Source organism: Mirounga leonina, unplaced genomic scaffold, assembly GCF_011800145.1.
Source record: "Mirounga leonina isolate KUSES-001 unplaced genomic scaffold, KU_Mleo_1.0 Mir_201, whole genome shotgun sequence".
NCBI classification, from domain to species: domain Eukaryota; kingdom Metazoa; phylum Chordata; class Mammalia; order Carnivora; family Phocidae; genus Mirounga; species Mirounga leonina.
Window position 1 is genome coordinate 31,750,336 of NW_023270504.1, and position 19,613 is coordinate 31,769,948.

Sequence of the window (19,613 nt, forward strand, 5' to 3'; positions counted from 1 at the left end):
GTTAATTGACAATAAAAATGTATACAATGACCACTGTAGCCAAAGGAATCCAAGCCATACATTTAGATAGAGGACTGTGTGGTTATTTTGGTTTACTTTCTAGTTTGGTTTTGTCTTCCTTTACATGGCTGAGTTGCAGCTGACAAAGGAACAGTCAGAGGCACCTATTTATTCTCCCTGTCATCAGCCAAAATTGCAACTAAATTAGCCACTGGATTTTATTCCCCAAGGTCTAAAATTTGATTTAGCATAATAGAAATATTTATTGAGAACTACAAGGACTTAACCAATATGTGAGTGAGGTTCATCCCTACTATATACATACATACACATACATTTCAAAAAATGTGTTGGAGAAGGAGGTAGTAGATATCTTCCCCGTTATTCTACTGTTGTCTGTTTCAGAAATCTATCTCAGAGGGAGAGTGTGGGCTATTGCTTTTCACTCATAGGAAGGTCAGTATCTAATCCTGTTCAGTCAGAAATGATTAAATGTGTTGATGACTTCTCAGTTCAGCCCTCTCATGGACATGGTATAAAATCATTGTGCAATTTAAGCACAGTCTTTGCTGAGAACTCAAGTTCTTGAATAGCAGTGGGAAGGCCAAAATAGGTCAGACCCTGGGGTAAATTGGGAACTGTATTGCTGGATCTCAGCTAGAATAAGAGGTTACTATAGATTATGATGGAGCTACAATAGAGGCTCACGTGGGACATAGCTTTTACAACATTGGATTCTACTCTGTTGTAATTGTCTTTCCTTTTGTGGATGCACACCTAAGTCCAAACCAAATATGTAATATGTTCATCAAAATTCCTTTTTGATTTTTGTTTTGTTGGTGAAATGTGGGCAATTATGGGGATAGGAAGTATTTGAAATATTTCCATATCCTGCTCTTCAAAGAAGGTACCATCTTCCCATTCTCTCTGTGTTTCATATACCCTGATTGAACGCGGCGTAAGATGCTTACGCATTTTAAAAATGAGGTACATCTGAGTGTAAGTTTTGAATCCTCATTTTAGTTTTCTCCTGTTTTGTTTTGTTTCCTATTTTCCCAAACCTCTTTTCCCTTTTCTTCTACCAAGGGTTTGGATGCAGACAGTCTCCGCGTGGAACCATTGGGTGAAGACAACTCTGGGGCACTGTATTGGTATTTCTATGGAACACGAATGTATAAGGAGGACCCAGTGCAAGGAAAATCCAATGGAGAACTCTCGTTGAGCAGGTATAATCTTTGAGGTTAGGGTTGTGATACTGTACAAAAGTACATCAGAGGGGGTATTTACCCCAAAGATACAAATGTAGTGATCCGAAAGGGTACGTGCACCCCAATGTTCATAGCAGCAATGTCCACAATAGCCAAACTATGGAAAGAGCTAAGATGTCCATCAACAGATGAATGGATAAAGAAGATGTGGTATGTATATACAATGGAATATTATGCAGCCATCAAAAAAACCAAAATCTTGCCATTTACAACGACATGGATGGAACTGGAGGGTATTATGCTAAGCGAAATTAGTCAATCAGAAAAAGACATGTATCATATGATCTCACTGATATGAGGAATTCTTAATTTCAGGAAACAAACTGAGGGTTGCTGGAGTGGTGGGGGTGGGAGGGATGGGGTGGCTAGGTGATAGACATTGGGGAGGGTATGTGCTATGGTGAGTGCTGTGAATTGTGTAAGACTGTTGAATCACAGACCTGAACCTCTGAAACAAATAATACGTTATATGTTAAAAAAAGAAGAAGAAGATAGTAGGAAGGGAAAAATGAAGGGGGGGGATATCGGAGGGGAAGATGAACCATGAGAGACTAATGGACTCTGAGAAACAAACTGAGGGTTCTAGAGGGGAGGGGGGGTGGGTTAGCCTGGTGATGGGTATTAAAGAGGGCATGTATTGGGTGCCTGGGTGGCTCAGTCGGTTAAGCATCTGCCTTTGGCTCATGTCATGATCCCAGGGTCTTGGGATCGAGGCCCACATCAGGCTCCCTGCTCTGCGGGGAAGCCTGTTTCTTCCTCTCCCACTCCCCCTGCTTGTGTTCCCTTTCTTGCTGTGTCTCTCTCTGTCAAATAAATAAATAAAATCTTAAAAAAAAAAAAAAGGGCACGTATTGAATGGAGCACTGGGTGTTATATGCAAACAATGAATTGTGGAACACAACATCAGAAACTAATGATGTAATGTATGGTGATAACATAACATAATAAAATTTTAAAAAAAGAAATATAGAAAAATCTTATGCCAACAACAACAACAAAAATACATCAGAGGGCGCCTGGGTGGCTCAGTTGCTTAAGCATCTGCCTTTGGCTCAAGTCATGATCCCAGGGTCTTAGGATCAAGTCTCACATCAGGCTCCATGCTCTGCAGAGAGTTGCTTCTCCCTGTACCCCTCCTCCCACTCGTCCTCTTAGTCTCTCTCTCAATCTCTTTCTCTCTCAAATAAATAAATAAAACCTTTTAAAAATTTAAAATATACATCACAATTTTGCAGCACAAATTTTTTTTCTTACGAAGGAATTAGGTATAACAGCATGCCTGTCAAGAGTTGGCCAGGAGTTATTTCATACAAAAATAAAAAAGAATTCATAACACAGCCTCTGCTATCAGAGTGGTGAAAGATCTGTTGCTTGGAGATGAGGTGCTTGGTTTGAGGTGCCTGGGGAGTCATTCTGCCCTTACCACGGACCACTGGGTACAGCATGTCGCCAACAGTGCAGTCACTCTCGGCGGCACTTGTTCTTTTGTAATCAGTTCTTGAGGACTCCTTTTTTCTACTAGAATTAATGATCTGCTGCATCAGTATAGGACCAGAAGGACCTTAAAGAAGGCCCGAAATGGGCACCTTCCTGAGGAGGAGACCTTGTTTCCATACTGTCCCAGGATGATGCTGCCGTCTTATTTTATTTAGGCTTCATTATTGCTGGGAGCACTGTTAACTATTAGGGAAGTGTTAGTTCATACTCAGATTTTAACACTGTTAAGTGTAAGTTTTCCTTGGTTGCCCATGCTAATAAGGGAAGACGGAGTCATCCTGCTCTTTCCCTGTGACCACTGCATTTAATCCTTTTTCGTGAACTCATGACCAGAAAAACTGTAGTTACTAATTTAAAAAGCATATGTAACACATCAATTCTGTTACAGAACATTTTGATTAATATACTATTTCTTAGGGAGAGTGAAGGACAAAAAAATGTCTCCGCTGTTCCTGGGAAAACAGGAAAAAGAAGAGGAAGACCCCCAAAACGGAAGAAAGTACAGGAGGAGATTATAGTGAGGTAAGACATTCGTGTTGGTCTGTGCCAGTCATAAACCCGCATGCTTAGAAAGGACCTTAATTTAATTTCACTTGTACTTTCATCCCTGCTTGTGCCATGGGAAGGATATGGGACTTAGATTATTATAGAGACTTGGGTCTCAATCCTCATGAAATTACCAAATGTGCTAGGGAAGTCCTATCTGCATGACCTACCCTCTCTAAGCCTATTCTTTTATTAGACAATAAGCATACCAATAATAATAAGGATTAGGTTGAACAGGATAATGAATGTGATAATGTAACAGACTGAAAACTGTTATGACCCACACAAAGTGCTCAATATGTTTATACCACACATTTTCTTCATAGGAGTATAGAGCAAGTTAATCCTGATTAACCCTAATAATCAGTATTTTAATACGATTATGTATCACATATAATTTTAGGAATTAATTCTTTCCCAAAAGCAGATTTTAGTAGCAGATATGCTTTATTGTATTTAGAATTTAGAATACAATTTCCTACAATAAAGAATAGGTAAGATCTTAAACAGTTTTATACTCTATTTTATATTTAACTTTAGCAAGGAAAAAGATTCTATTATATTTGGGAAATTTTATTTTATACATAATGCATGATCTTTTAGGAAATTCTACCACGTGAATCTTAATACAAGAATTTTGAAAATCTGGCATATACTGTGTAAATACACTTCCTGGAAATTAGGTCATATTCTTAATATTTCTAGTAACAGAGAACAAACCACTTCTTCCCTCTAAATTGTAGAACTACTAAATCTAAATGCTTGAGGTAGGCCAGATTTCTTCTTGTTGCTTATTAACTACTAAGAAGTATTGGTTTCTAGGAATCAGATTATAAATAAATCAGTCAGGATTTTTTTTTTTTAACCTAAGAATCAGTGTTTCACTTAACTTTCCAGAAATTTGACTACAGAGTATAGCTTTCCTACTATCCATTTTGTGAGAAATGTCCTGTAATCATGTTCTGTACACATGACATCTGTTGCAGGATTTTGTTAGCAATCTACATTTTTCTTATAGATTCAGAAAGCTGTTTTAGGTTTACCTGTCTCCATTTCCCTGTTAAGTACTAACAATTAAGGTGCCTCAGCATTGGGAATATAGAATCATTTTAAGCATATGTGGACTTGTACTACCCTCTACTGGTGATTTTATCCTGTAGAGCTCTGTATCCAGTACAGTATTTATATATTTTTTAATTAAATAAAACTTAAAATTCAGTTCCTCAGTCATACCAACCTTACTTCAAGTACTTAGTAGCGACAAGTGGCTCGTGGCTGCCATGTTGTATGGCGACAGTACAGGACATTTTCATTCTCACAGAACGTTCTACAGAACAGTACTGCTATAGATAATTGAGAACAGACAGAAGTCCGCAGAGAATGACCTACATGATTCAGAGATACAGACAGCAATGATACTTAACACTGTTGTACTGAACACTTTCGTAATTTATAATTTAATCTTCAGCATCCCTGTGAGGTAGGCATTATTTATAGCCCATTTTACAGGAAATTTCATTAACTTTCCAAGGTCACATGGTAAGAGGCAAGCCAAGGCTGACATTAGAGCCTGTGTTCTTAACCCCACTGCCTTACAGGAGGTTAAATTAAATATGCCTTAGCTTCAGTATAGCCCTGATCAGGGAGGAGGACATCCCTATATAGAATCCCTATATTGGGGGGGGGGGCCGGTATTTAACTGTTAACACTTAACTCCTCTGTTTGATTTCTAAAAAGCTGTTTTAAAACCTAGTATTTTCCTGTTATATAGGATGTTACCATTACATTGGGTTCCTATATTATCATTTTTCCCCTTCTGTACCAACACACCTACATTCTGGTCTTCCTTTACTCAGTAGAGTAACTTTGTCCCCTTGAAACAAACACACTCCTTGTATTACATTAATTTGGTCTAACTTTTGGGGGAAGCACAGAACAATTTTGGACATGTCTTTGTTTTAATTGGTGCCTCCTTCTCCTGTCTTTCAGTGAAAAGCAGGAAGAAAACTCCTTGGGATCTGAACCACAGACAAGAAATGGTAATGACTTTTGTTGGAGTTTGGAAAAGATTAAGTAAACATGATTGATTTATATTATGATGGCAACTCACTTTTCAGAGTCCTGCAGAGCAGTTAAGATGAATGCAATATAGGGCACCTGGGTGGCTCAGTTGTTAAGCGTCTGCCTTTGGCTCAGGTCATGATCTCAGGGTCCTGGGATCGAGTCCCACGTCAGGCTCCCTGCTCTGCAGGAAGCCTGCTTCTCCCTCTGCCCGCCAATCCCCTTGCATGTGCTCTCACTCTCTCTTTCTCTGACAAATAAATAAATAAAATCTTTAAAAAAAAAAAAAATGAATACAATATAGCCTCGTTAGCCTCGGTGCCCTTCTTCAGTTCTCTCTTTGTCACACTTCATCTGTACCCATTTCTCCATCTCATTGATAACTGGAGATCCTCCCTTGTGCCCTCTAACCATGGCACAGTAGGATGGGCACCAAACACTTGGATGAATGAGCAGCTTCTCAAAGAGCTATCTTCTTAATGTAAAATGCTGTGTAAGGGAGTGTATTGGTTTCCTAACCTAGATTTCAGTTCTTTAATCCAAATTGCATAAAACTGGCAGAGGGGGTAGTATCACTTTACAGTATGTCAACATAAATGAGATAAGGAATACTCTGCAGAAGCTCAAATCAAAACCATTTGAATAAAAATAAGTGTATTTAAGCATTTCTAGGATATTAAAGTCTGTAATTACAAAGGTCACAATAGTTAGATTTGTATTGCTCTTAGGCATTCTTAATTTTTAAGTGTAAATGGTATTAGTAATAGGAAAATCAAAATTATATATTATCAACTTTAAAATCCTTTTTTTTTTTTTTTTAAAGAAAAAGATTTATTTATCTGACAGAGACACAGCAAGAGAGGGAACCCAGGCGGGAGGAGTGGGAGGTGGAGAATCAGGCCTCCCACAGAGCGGGAAACCCCATGGCGAGGCTCGATCCCAGGACCCTGGGATCATGACCCCTGAGCCACCCAGGCACCCCTAAAATCCTTTTTTTTTTTTTTTTGATTCCATGGTTTTCATCATGACCTAGGGTAGAAATTGAGGATAAATACGAAAAAAGGTCCTAGTGGGATCTATCTAATTAACTCATCCTTTTCGTTATTAGAGTCCCAAGGGCCAGGTCAAGGCACTTGGTGGCTCCTGTGCCAAACAGAAGAAGAATGGAGACAGGTCACTGAGAGTTTTCGGGAGAGGACCTCCCTTCGAGAACGGCAGCTCTATAAGCTCCTCAGTGAGGACTTCCTGCCCGAGATCTGCAACATGATTGCCCAGAAGGTATGCAAATGGATGATTCCTCCCCTCTGCATTATTTAAGGATGATTCATAGAGTTTTGGGGTGTATTTCCATGGTCTCCTGGAAGTGGTACAAGCCTTCACTCTCAACTGGAGTGTTAAAATGAGACCTTATGCCACCCACTCTCCTTCACTGTGGATATTCTCCTTACCCCACAAAGTCCTCCGTGCCCCCCACTCCCTAGTACTTAGAATGGCTTTTCACAGTCTGGAACCAGCTTTCCTTCTCCCATAGCATTCCCCAGGAAATGTTCCCAGAGCCCCCAAGTATGTCTCCTATCAGCCTGTGCATACTTCTCTATATATGCTGCTTTTGGGGGCGGGTAAAAGAATCCTCTCTCCCACTAAGCAGCAAGCTCTGAAGAGTATTTGTCTCTGTACTTGCAATGCTAGCTCTGCCCAGCTCCACATGTAAGCTGTGTGTGCTGCTTTCTCCAGCTTCAGCACCTGATAGTTTCATAAACCACATGTTCTATATTTTCACCCAGTATACAGCCTCGTGTGTGCCTTCTTCGAGTATCTTTCCCCCTCTACTTCTCTACCCATTTGAATACTACTCTCCATAAGCTCTCCCTTGTTTCTCCCAGTTTTAAGATTTTCTTCCCTAACATGTTTTCTCATTACTTAATTCCATTTTGATTTGTTTAAGCCTTTTTGGATTAGGCACCATGTCTTACCGTTTGAAACCCCACAGCACCTAATGTAATGCCTTTTCCATGGTGGATGCTCAATAATAATTCACTTTGCTTATTTCATTTCAATAATTCTAATACTCTTGATGCACATGTTAGTAGAAACAGACAAATTTGACCACCTGCCAATGAAATCTACGTAGAGAAAGTAGAGAAAGTATAAATTAATTGCTGCGGTACCCCCAGGGAAAAACAAAATAAGAGATATATTAATTTGTTGTGAATCCAATGATATTTATAACTTTTAAATAGGTTGATGCTTTGAAAGGATAATTGTAGAAAGTCCCCATGTTCTAATAGTAGGATCTTATAAATAGTGCTTCAAGAATTGTATTTTCATGGATGAGCAAAAAAACCCTGCATATCCCCATTAACATACTTAATTCCATATACTAAAATTACACAAGTTTTTGTGATCTGCAACCCACCATGCCGGTTTTTCCAGGAATCGAAGCACATAATCTGATTTTCTTCAAGTATTATGTTGAGGTGGTTTTTATAACTTTACATGCATAACATGGTATATGACTTTATCAATACCACTAATATGGCACATTAAATCATCTATAAGATATATGCCGAATCTGCTTAAACCTTCTTTTATAATTTCTTCCCTTCTTTTTTTTTTAAAGATTTATTTATTTTAGAGAGAGAGATTGTGCACAAGTGGGGAGGGTGGCAGAGGGACTGGGAGAGAGAATCCCAAGCAGGCTTCCCACTGAGTTCGGAGCCCGATGTGTAGGGCTCCATCCCAGGACCCTGAGGTCATGACCTGAGCTGAAATCAGGAGTTGGACACTTAACTGAACCACCCAGGTGCCTCTGCTTTTTTACTGCGGTATTCAACCTAAGATTTTTTTGAATAGGTAAACTAAGGGGGAAAAAAGTCTTATAAGCAAAAAACTGATGGTTTTGATGCAAAAAATTCAAGGGTTGATTCTTTTCAAGAGAATAAAAAATTAAAAATAAGGTAACCCTTAAGTATAATTCTGAAGGAACATGAAATTATAAGCTGAACAATAATAATAATGATAATAATAATAGATTTGGTATTTGGTTTTTTAAAAGATGTTATTTAAGAGGGTAAGAGAGAGAGCGTGTGCACAGGAGCAGGGGCAGAGGGAGAGGGAGAAGCAGACTCCCCTACTGAGCCGGGAGCCCAACATGGGGCTCGATTCCAGGACCCTGGGATCATGACCTGAACTGAAGGCACATGCTTAACCGACTGAGCCACCCAGATGCCCCAGATTTGGTATTTTTAAAGGTGTATATTGCTCTAAATTTGCAAACCTCAATGAAATGGGGTATTGATTACAAAAGTAAGATAATCTAAATTGTGCAGTAGAAATCTTAGCAGACCAGTAAGTAGGGGGGAAGAATTGTCACAAAAGGATGCCATCAAGAGCTCCAGAATCATTTGGATTTATTCATAGGTAAATTTTCTAAACCTTCAAGAAAAGATAACTTCCAAACATTTCCAAAATGAAGAAAGAAATGGGTAGCTCCCCTTGCTCATTCAGATATACATATCTTAGATTCCTCTTCCTCATATAATTAAACATACCCTCTTCATTCAGTAATATAAATGTAATATAATGTAATATATATAATATGTAATGTAATATAAATGTAATAGAAGTTACATAATATGTAATATAATGTAATATAAATGTCAAGTCCTTAATGCTAACAAGTAAAAGCCAAAAGAATAATAATTCATAACCCATCATAGTTAAACCTAAGCTCCTGATACTGATAACATTGTCTTGGAAGTTTTATCCAGTGTAAATATGCAACCAAAAAGAGTAAGAGGCAAAATATTAGAATATTCAGAAGGCAGATGCTCAACCAACTGAGCCACCCAGATACCCCTCTAAATTTCAATTTTTTATTAGTAAAATGAAAGCTCTAACTTCACAGAAGTTTTTATGGGAATTAAACAAAGGAAACCATGTCCGTGTACCTGGCATAGTACTTAGTTACCAATAGGCACTTGGTCCTTCCCATTGTTTATGGCTGTAGATAATTGGTTAGAAACCTCGGTAGAAAACTAAATACACATTTCTCACCAAAATAAATGCAAGTCCAAAGAGAGTTAAAACAGATAAAATAGGGGCTACTGGGTGGCTCAGTCGTTGGCTCAGGTCATGATCCCAGGGTCCTGGGATCAAGCCCCGCATTGGGCTCCCTGCTCAGCGGGAAGCCTGCTTCTCCCTCTCCCACTCCCTCTGCTTGTATTCTCTCTCTCACTGTGTCTCTCTCTGTCAGATAAGTAAAATCTTTAAAAAAAAAAAAAAACAGATAAAATAAATCTTGAGAGGTAATGATAGTCCCCTAAACATTGAAATAATAAAAGAATCAGAAAACCTGCTTTGACCATATAAAAGTTAAGCTTTTATGGTAAGGTTTGAACGAGGATATAAGCTAGTAAAAGTATTTGTTGTTAATGTTACAAGCTGTAATATTTAGACAACTTAATTAGATATTTAACAAATGAATTGACTAAGAGGACAGATAATTCATACAAGAGTATATAGTAAAGTTGTAGGGGAACAAATTCATCTTCTGTATTAAGAATACCACCTTCCACATTAGTAATTTTTGTCTGATTTGGCAAACTTTGGGGTCAAGGGTCAAGTTGGTATTGGCCTCTGTTGCTGCTAGTATGGTAAACTGCCACAATATCTTGGGGAGTTCCATGGTAAATTTTTACATTTATTTAAAATTGAAGAGCTCTTCCTCTTAGGGTCTTGAAGCTCATAAAGGAGTTGCTCATAGGCATATTTGAGGAAACTGCTGTGGTAGCTTTTGTGAAAAAGAGGGTCATGACACTGTTGTGTGTGTTGTCAAAGTTGACAGTTGGATTCCTTGCATTTGTACTGAGGCCTAGTCAATCTCCTAAAAACGAATGCTTCCTAAAGCTTCTCTTTAAATCTACCAAAATTGCTTTGCAGTATTTTTATGTTGTATAAACCACACCATTCTGTCGTCTGATTTTTTTTTTTCAGTACTTTGTGCCTTTACTTCATTGATTTTTCAAGTCTGAAGACTTTGGATTAAGTGGTGCCAAAACCAAACCTGGGTGATGCAGATACTGGTATTGAAGCCACAGAAATACTGAACTGCAAAGCCTTTGCTGACCACCTCAATATAGGTTACAGTGGTGAAGCTATGGGGCTTATTCCACAAATATTCCAAATCTTACGCTGACCTTAAGTAATTGCTTAGTCTTAGATAATTTGCAAGACTCCTTTCTTGAAATGTCCTATAGTGATTGCCTTCAAGCTCTTAAATTTTCTCAAGGCTTCATCTTCTCAGGCAAGCGCTCTTGATTTCTAGTCACTGAGTCTTTTTCCGCACTTCTGTCTTGCTATTTGATTCTCAGCCTGGGCAGCTCCTCTCACTTCTCACTACTGCCACTGAACTGCCTTGTAAAGGGGAGTTCTACCTCCAGCTGCTCATAATGCCCTCATTCAGAGCCATTCCCTTCAGCGGAAGGTGGTAAAACGTGGCTTTCCCTTAATAATTTGAAACAAAACATTTTTTTTAATGTTTAAGCAGTTAAAGGAGTTTTCTGCCAGTGTTAAAGATTGACACAGGAGACCCTTAGTGTCTATCGGTTTTTTTGTTTTATTTTTTTAAGAGAATAAACTGGCTTGTTACCTTCTGGAGTGGAATAGTCATTTTTACTGACTGTCCAAATGATTCCTTTGGCTCTCATCTTAGGTAAAGCCATCACCTGTGTGCCTTAAAGCCCACTCTTCTGGCAGCAGCAGCAGTAGCTGAGAACACCCTAATCTGTCTTTTCCTTTCTTTTCCTCACTTCTAACTATAGGGAAAGCGTCCACAGCGCACAAAGGCAGAGTTGCAACCTAGGTGGATGTCTGACCACCTGTCCGTCAAATCCATCAAGCGAGAGGTGAGTGTGTGTGAGAGTAGAGAGGAATTTTCAGTGTTCAAAAGGATTGCTCCATTTTATTTCAGGTACTCCTTTTATTCCTACTTTTTAATTTAACTTCGCCTCAATTTTTAGATCCCAGACCTTTATGGAGCATTCCTATATGTAAGATGCATTTTTAGAAAGGGAAGCAATTTAAAAAGTATGAAATGAGGCTGTGCTCTTTTGGATCTTACAGTTAATCTCCTGGGATGATAAATCTAATAGAAATGAGAAGGATAAATACTATAATAGATATATATGTAGTAGAAGTTCATGAGTGCAAAGATGGAAGATATTAGTGGTGGGCAAAGAAAGGGGAGCTGGGACAAGCAGAGCTATATTTCTCCCCAACCTTGCAGGATAGCTAAGATTTTGGTGGTGGAAGAGTAATATACAAGAGTAATATAAGCAAAGCACAGAAGCAGGTGGATATATCATGTGGTCAAAGAACAGTTTATATTTGGATTTGTGTCTGGCATATAAGATATGTTGTAATATATAGTGGAAGAAAATGCTGAAACAATCAGATTTTGGAGCCCCCTGACTATCAAGCTTATCTTCAATAGGCAGGCAGTAGTGGTAAGTGAGTTTATGTCATTAGATCTTTGTTTTAAGATGGTACCTCTGGTTATACCATGATAAATGATTTTTAAGGAAAAACTGGAAAGTAAGAAATCATTTAGTGATAATATACTTGCAGCACGAAAGAGCAGTGGGGTCCCTGCTGTTGGAAATGTGGGTCTAAAATGGAGGAGATGATGGGGGTGGGGTGTGGCAGGAGAGGTCATTAGAGAATGGTTGGTGTCAGGGTCAGGTTGCAAGAGGATGAGTAGTGAATAAAAGTTCTCAGGGATTATCCTGTTGTGGTTTTGAGAAATATGACAAAGAAAACAAATCATGAAAAAGTAAAGAGGAAAAAGGATTGAGGGGAGCTTGTGGCAGTTTCCTTTTTTAAAATTGGAGATGTCGCATGGACATGAAAGATGTCCATGAATGAGAAAGGGAATGCATGTAGCTGAGTCTGATACAATGACGTGCCTAAGAGCAGGGTCTTGCCAGGGAATAGAGTTGCTCCCATTTCTCAAGTTAAAGACACAAACTTTTGAGGGGGCAGGAAAATGTTAGGAGTTCATGTTGCATGTTCCTCTGTCCTCTGAAGGTGGAGATAGGGCATCACGTAGGAGTGGAGATCTAATGAAGACAAGATATTTGGGTCAGCAACTAATGTATTAAAAAAAGGGTTTTCCAGCACCCAGGAGCCAACTATGTGTGGGTATTTTCATTTTGTAACCTAGAGTAGTTAAATGACTTTAGCATCACACTTGGAGGAAGGGACAGAATTGATACTTATATTTACTGAGATTTAAAAATTAGCAAGATGGTAATGGAATGAGGCCTAAGGATTGCAGGTGTTGCCATATTGGATGCTAGAAGTCAGGTAGGAGAAGGAACTGAAGGATGGAGCCAGGAAGAAGGGAGAGGCGGTGTTAGTGGAAGTGCGAACTCCAGATCCCTCTTCCTATTCTGTGAAGTTTCTAGGAGGCACCTCGTGCTCATGGCCCTCCGTCTAAGCCCTCCATTTCCTCACTCTTCCTTCGCTAGAGGTTTTTCTTTGTTGCTGCTAATCTCACTCTCGAGTCCAGTCTCTGTGCTGGCCTGTTTACTTTTCAACCTTTTAATTACTTTTAGCCTTATGTTTCATTGAATATTACATAGTTTAGTGGTCTTAGAAAGTATGGCGCCTTCTTAGTGCCTCAGGGTGATGTTTTCATGACTCTTAAACTGAAGTGACAACATGGTCGTTTATTACACAGATCTTGTTGTTAATTAAGTATATTCTACCTTGAGCCTAAAGAAAACAAAAGGTTAGTTTATAAATTTTATTTACTTAAATACATTTGCATTTACCCTTTATTTCTCTTTTTTAGTTCATAGATGTGTTCTTGCCAGTAGATAAATTGCCCAACACTTAATTACCTTTGGAATAACAATTCTGTAATGACTGCTTCAGTCTCCCCAGTTTCTTGTTTCCTATAGCAGTCATTGGATTTGGAATGGCCTTTGGTAATTGGTATCCAGCCATAGTTCTCAAATGGTTTTCTAGTTCCTTTTGTTTTGTTGTGTCCTCTCCACTTTTCTTCAATATCTTGACAGTTAACACCTCCTTTAAAGTTCTCTTTCCTATTTTCTGTTCATTGCCCTTGACTGAGTCCTGAATGCCCTAGTGTACATTGCAGATTGCATAGTAATCTGAATACAGACCAAAAGGTTCTTCGTGGCTGTAAGAAAAGCTTAGCTGCAGACACTAAAATTTCTTCTTTCAGGTATTCTTAGCAGTGTTTCTCTTTTTTTCTGCTGTCTTTAGTTTTAGGTATAACTAACCATGGTATTGCAGAGATCCTGAATATCTGCTCCAATACCCAGTTATCCTAGAGAAAACTTAGATGTGGCATGAGTTTTGTGCATTTGTTTAAGCAGCAGAAAATCTTCAGGCGATAAAAGCCTTATAGGCAGGGTGTATGACCTATATTGGTCACCCAGGAGTCTAATCTTTTTGCCTCGAAAAGTCTTTTAATTGTGACTCCTGGGGAAAATATGAGCAAAGGGAGGTAGTCTTTCTGAACTTTGGGATTAGGGCTGCATTGGTTATTTTTGTCAGTAGACTCTGGACATTGCTGTTGCTAGGGAGCTCTTTGTGGTAGTATAGTCTCGAGTGTGCTACTAAAGTTGGCAAGGGTGCCAGGGTGTCTGGTAACCTGCCCTGGGTGAGGAGGGAGCACGGAAGGGGAGTCCTGGGCACTGCTTCAACCAGATTCTATTTATAATACTTTAGAGGATTTCAAAGTAGTGTTTCTAATTAGCTTCTCATTAAAATCCCTCCTTGATTCTAGCACGTCTCTTTCTTAATCTATAAAAGATTTAGATACCACCTGGTTTACAACTGACCCCTTTTAAAGAAAAAAAAGAACATTGCAGTGCCAAACGGTGTAAGGATTTTTTTTTTATCTTTTCAGTTTTTTGTTTTGTTTTTGTTCATTTGGTTGTACTTGTTCTTTAAACTATTAAAGTTTAAAACACTAGCAAAAGTGTCTTCAGGCAGTGAATCCTGTCTTTTAGTGGTATGTTCATTAACACTGCTGGAAATCATAACAGTAACTTTTAAAACACTCTTGATGCACTTGGACGTTTTTTTTAGATGTATATGATGCAATTTATATAAAATAATAATTGTTGAGAATTCACATCAGATAAGAACTGCTGAAATTATAACACATGATGAAAGAGAACCACGTACCAATTTACATTCCCACCAACAGTGCATGAAGCTTTCCTTTTGTCTACATCCTTGCCAACACTTGTTACTTCTTGTCTTTTTAATGATAGCCAGCGTCTAACAGGTGTGAAGCAATATCATCTCACTGTGGTTTTGATTTGCATTTCCCTGATGATAAGAAATGGGGAGCACCATTTCATGTACCTGTTGACCATCTGTGTGTCTTCTTTGGAAAAATGTCTGTTCTGGTCCTCTGCCTATTTTTTAAATCAGATTGGTTTTTTGCTATTGATAAGTTTTTTAAGATGCCATAAATTTAAGTTAGTTATTGTATCTTATGTGCTTAGCATAAATATTAATGTATTGGGGATAAAAAGCAACTAAATAGATAGATATTGCATGACTCCATTTATGTGAAAATCCAGAGCAAGTAAATCCACACAGAGAGCAGATGCGTGGTTGCCAGGAGCTAGAGGAGTGGGGAGTAAGGACTGGCTCGTTAATGGATTCGTTGTTTTCTTCTGGGGTGCTAAAAATGTTTTGCAACCTAGTGTAGGTGGTGCTTACACAACACTGTGAATGTACTAAATGCCACTGAGTTATACACTTCAAAATTGTTAATTTTATGTGAATTTCACTTGGAGTTTTAACAAAAAACTATATGAGAGTAAGTTTTACATATTTTTAAATGATGTAGGGCCTCTGATTTAACAGCAATTTTTTCCATCTATAATTATCCTAAACTTTAAGATTCCTGCTTCATTGTTACCAAAATAAACTATTCATAATCAGTTTTTAAACGTACCTCATCTTAAAAATTGAAAAGTTCTAACCTTTGGGTACTTTAACATATTTTAGACTTTTAACAGGGAACATATAGCAGAGAGAGTAAAAAGTTAACAAAAACTAGATCATTTTAGAATATGTCCTAATAGTTCATTTCTCCAGTGTACTTGGGAAGGAGTTCTAAGTCCAAAAGAATTTATGTGCTCTTATAGAAAACTTGAGGGAATATATTAGAATACTGTGGAAGACCTAGTAATCTCACAATTCACAAATCATCACTCCTACATTTTTACCTATTTGCTTCAGGCCCTTTCTCTATGCATTTATTACAAAACTGGCATCTTATTGAATATTATTTTGTCGTCTGTGTTTTTCATTTAACATTGTGAGCATTTTCATATTTTGTTAAAAATTCCTCAGAACTACAACTTCTGTTGGGGCACCTTGGTGGCTCAATTGGTTTCTGCTCAGGTTGTGATCTCATGTTCTTGAAATCAAGCCCTGTGTCAGGCTCAGGGCTCAGCTGGGAGTCTGCTTGAGATTCTGTCTCCTCCATCTGCCCCTCCTCCTGTGCACCCTCACACTCTCTCCCCCTTTCTCCCTATTTCTAAAATAAATAATCTTAAAATAACTTCTCTTGATTTTATAGTGATGACTACATAATTTTACCTATTATTAAACATTTAGTATATTTATAAGTTTTCACCATTTTATTTTTTTAAAAAGATTTTATTTATTTATTTGAAAGAGAATGAGAGAGAGAGCACATGAAGGGGGGAGGGTCAGAGGGAGAAGCAGACTCCCCGCCGAGCAGGGAGCCCGATGCAGGACTCGATCCAGGGACTCCAAGATCATGACCTGAGCAGAAGGCAGACGCCTAAGACGGAGCCACCCAGGCGCTCCTATAAGTTTTCACCATTTTAAATAATGTTGACTCAAACCTTCTTAGAGAAATATCTTTGCCTGCCTATCTCATTTTTACAGTGAAGTCATAAAAGTGTAATTACTCTGTTTAGGGTTCTTAATATATATATTAAGACAAATAATATATTTATAAAAATATACGTACAAATTGTCCTCCAGAAGACCTGTGCTGCAACAGACAGCATTCATTTTACCACATCTTTACAAATGTATCACTTCTTATCTTTCACATTTTGTAAGTGAAAAGGCTATTTTACATTTCTTTTTGATCATGGACAGTGGTTTTTATCTCCCATGAATTTTGTATTCATGTTCAATCTGTTTTGTGGGGGGGCTATTGTTAACTGATTTGTGTTGGGGGTTTTTTGAGAGAGGGAGCTTGTGCAAATGGGTGGGGGGGCTCCACAGGGAGCCCAGTGCAGGAGTACAACCCTGAGATCATGACCTAAGCCAAAATTGAGTTGGACACCTAACTGACTGAACTACCTATTGTTAATTGATTTGTAAGACATATAAATTGTCATACTTGTTGCAAAAATAATTATATAGATATTCTTGAGATTTATTTATCTTTTTTTTTTCCCTTTCCCCACTTCCATTGACTTCAAACATGAAACACCTCCCATATTTATTTACAGATGACTCTTTGGTGACTTAATACTTCCATTCACATTAGCTTGAATTTCTTTAGTCCTTATTTAAAATGCTGACTCTAGGGCGCCTGGGTGGCTCAGTTGGTTAAGCGACTGCCTTCGGCTCAGGTCATGATCTCAGGTCCTGGGATCGAGTCCCACATCCGGCTCCCTGCTCGGCAGGAAGCCTGCTTCTCCCTCTCCCATTCCCCCTGCTTGTGTTCCTGCTCTCGCTGTCTCTCTCGTCAAATAAATAAATAAAATCTTTAAAAAAATAAAAATAAAAAAAATAAAATAAAATGCTGACTCTATTTAATATCCCCTTGTACTGGTTGAAAGAAGAATATTTCACATGTTCTCACCTGCTGTCCTTTGAAGGAAGGGGCAGAATATACATTATTATTATTATTATTATTATTATTTATATGTAAATAACTTATGGCCTGTACACCTGTTTTTTCTCTTTTTTCATTGTATCTGACATACATGCAGAAAGTACTACAATTTTATTGGGATGAAATAATTCCTTTGACCGGGCTTAGCTTTCCTCTGTCTCCTCCCCTTACCCCTGCTTGGAGTCACTATATAACTGAAAGGGGCAAAGGCAATTTGTTTCGGTTTGTTTTAACAACCGAAGTTCCTGATAACTTTTGAGCTGGGTAAAGGTGTTACCAAAAAGTTGGAATAATGAAGGACTTGTGGGGTGGGTGTACTTGTGTAATGGAGAGAAGATGCTTAAATAGCATTTAGGAGGCACTAGCTAGAGATACATTCTTCAGAAGAATTTTCCTTAATGTCAGTAGCCTCCCCATTTCAGAAACAATATCTAGCATATCGAAACTGCCTGCTCTGGTTATAGGATAAAGATTTTAGGGAACTTTCTTTAGTTTTTCAGTATTAGGTATGTGATGATGGTTTTTGGGTTTTTTTGGTTTATCTGGGTGTTTAGGGATTTTTTTTGGTTTTTGTTGGGTTTTTTTTGTTTTTTCATTTTCATCTCCGTTCTTACTCATTTCAGATTTTTACCTTGTAGTAACAGACTCTTTTAAACACAAGTTCGTAGGATTTGAAAGGTCAAGTGACTTTAGGAAGGTCTACTATCTAGGCAAGACCACTTCCAAATTCAGACTCAAATGAGAAATTGAACTTGGTTCCAAAGACCAGTTTCCGTGTTCAGTGAAGACTTATAAATGACTTGGAAATGTCAGTCTGTGTTAGTCTCTTCTCTCCTCTCTAAGACCACTTTTGTAATTTCCATGGTATAAAACCTTTGAAAATTTATCTAGCAGGTTTTCTTCCTACCAAAAAGATCTGTGAAGAAAAGCTTCACATTCCTGATTAAGGTTTACCTAAAATGGGGCGCCTGGGTGGCTCAGTTGGTTAAGCGACTGCCTTCGGCTCAGGTCATGATCCTGGGGACCCAGGATCGAGTCCCGCATCGGGCTCCCTGCTCGGCAGGGAGTCTGCTTCTCCCTCTGACCCTCCTCCCTCTCGTGCTCTCTGTCTCTTATTCTCTCTCTCAAATAAATAAATAAAATCTTTAAAAATAAATAAATAAAAAGGTTTATCTAAAATGGGATAATTAATGTTATCTTTTCTATTAGGGTATTGTGAATTCTCCCTTTGTTTTTGTTTTTGTGTTTAAAGATTTTATTTATTTGACAGAGAGAGACACAGCGAGAAAGAGAACATAAGCAGGGGGAGTGGGAGAGGGAGAAGCAGGCTTCCCGCGGAGCAGGGAGCCCGATGCAGGGCTCGATCCCAGGACCCCAGGATCATGACCTGAGCCGAAGGCAGACGCTTAACGACTGAGCCACCCAGGCGCCCCGAATTCTCCCTTTGTTAATACCGGATTCATTTTTCTGTCTCTGAAACTTATGCATGTTCTCTATTTCAGGCAACAGTTACTACTTCTTCAATAACAATTTTTTAAAACGTTCTAGCTTTCATATCAGCACAGAAGTCAAGGGAAGAAATGAAAATAAATAATTTCAGCCCTAGCTTCACTATTCTGGTTTACAGAATGGCTCAGATCTATTTATATTGGAAAATATGCAGAGTAAAACTTTTAATTATTTTGGTAATGGTCCTATTTTTCTTTATCTTTTGTTAGATTTCTTAGGCAATCAGTTTCCCAGTGACCAACTAAAATCTTTATGTTAATGTCATTTGTGTGAAAAACAAGGGAAAATGCTCTCCAGTCTGAGTAATTTTATGAGTTTTTGTACAGTTGCCTTTTTCTTTTCTGTATCTTAAGGCAAAATGGTGGCCCCTCCCACCAAACTCCCAATTTTATCCATTGTTTTTTTTGTAAAGTATAAATGTTAAGGGTTTCAAAGTCTTGCACATTGAAATTGTGACCCTATGTTCTTTCATTCTTTTTAAAGTTTATTTAGATGAGAGTACTTTTTAAGATGTCACTTTTATTAGATATTACATCTATAAGAGTGGTGTCTCTGAACTGCCTCAGTTTCTCTTCTCTGGTCCAACATACAGGATTATCTCCCAAAGACTACGAATTATGTAAACATTGGGACCAAAACTTTACCTTATTTCAAGTAGCTATTGTGTTTTAGTGTTAGTTATAGATCTCCATATGTTTATTTTATAGATGATAAAATTAACTTGTGGTTATGATATAAATTCCCTATCTAATATTATTTATTGAATAGGTTGAATTCAGTAAAAATTGAATCTT

The 19,613-nt window shown here is 38.1% G+C and overlaps 1 protein-coding gene across 6 annotated transcripts in view; it reads left to right on the plus strand.

The window, feature by feature from the left end:
• Positions 1 to 19,613, plus strand: part of LOC118025817 (cat eye syndrome critical region protein 2) — a 171,008-nt gene that overhangs the window by 128,005 nt on the left and 23,390 nt on the right. For 5 of the 6 annotated variants that reach the window (XM_035028552.1, XM_035028553.1, XM_035028556.1 and 2 more), the window contains exons 4-8: positions 1,087 to 1,226; positions 3,183 to 3,287; positions 5,301 to 5,350; positions 6,481 to 6,650; positions 11,195 to 11,278. In XM_035028552.1, the coding sequence (XP_034884443.1) occupies positions 1,087 to 1,226; positions 3,183 to 3,287; positions 5,301 to 5,350; positions 6,481 to 6,650; positions 11,195 to 11,278 (549 nt within the window). The remainder of the gene's footprint in view (positions 1 to 1,086; positions 1,227 to 3,182; positions 3,288 to 5,300; positions 5,351 to 6,480; positions 6,651 to 11,194; positions 11,279 to 19,613) is intronic. The other variant, XM_035028555.1, reaches the window with a different exon arrangement.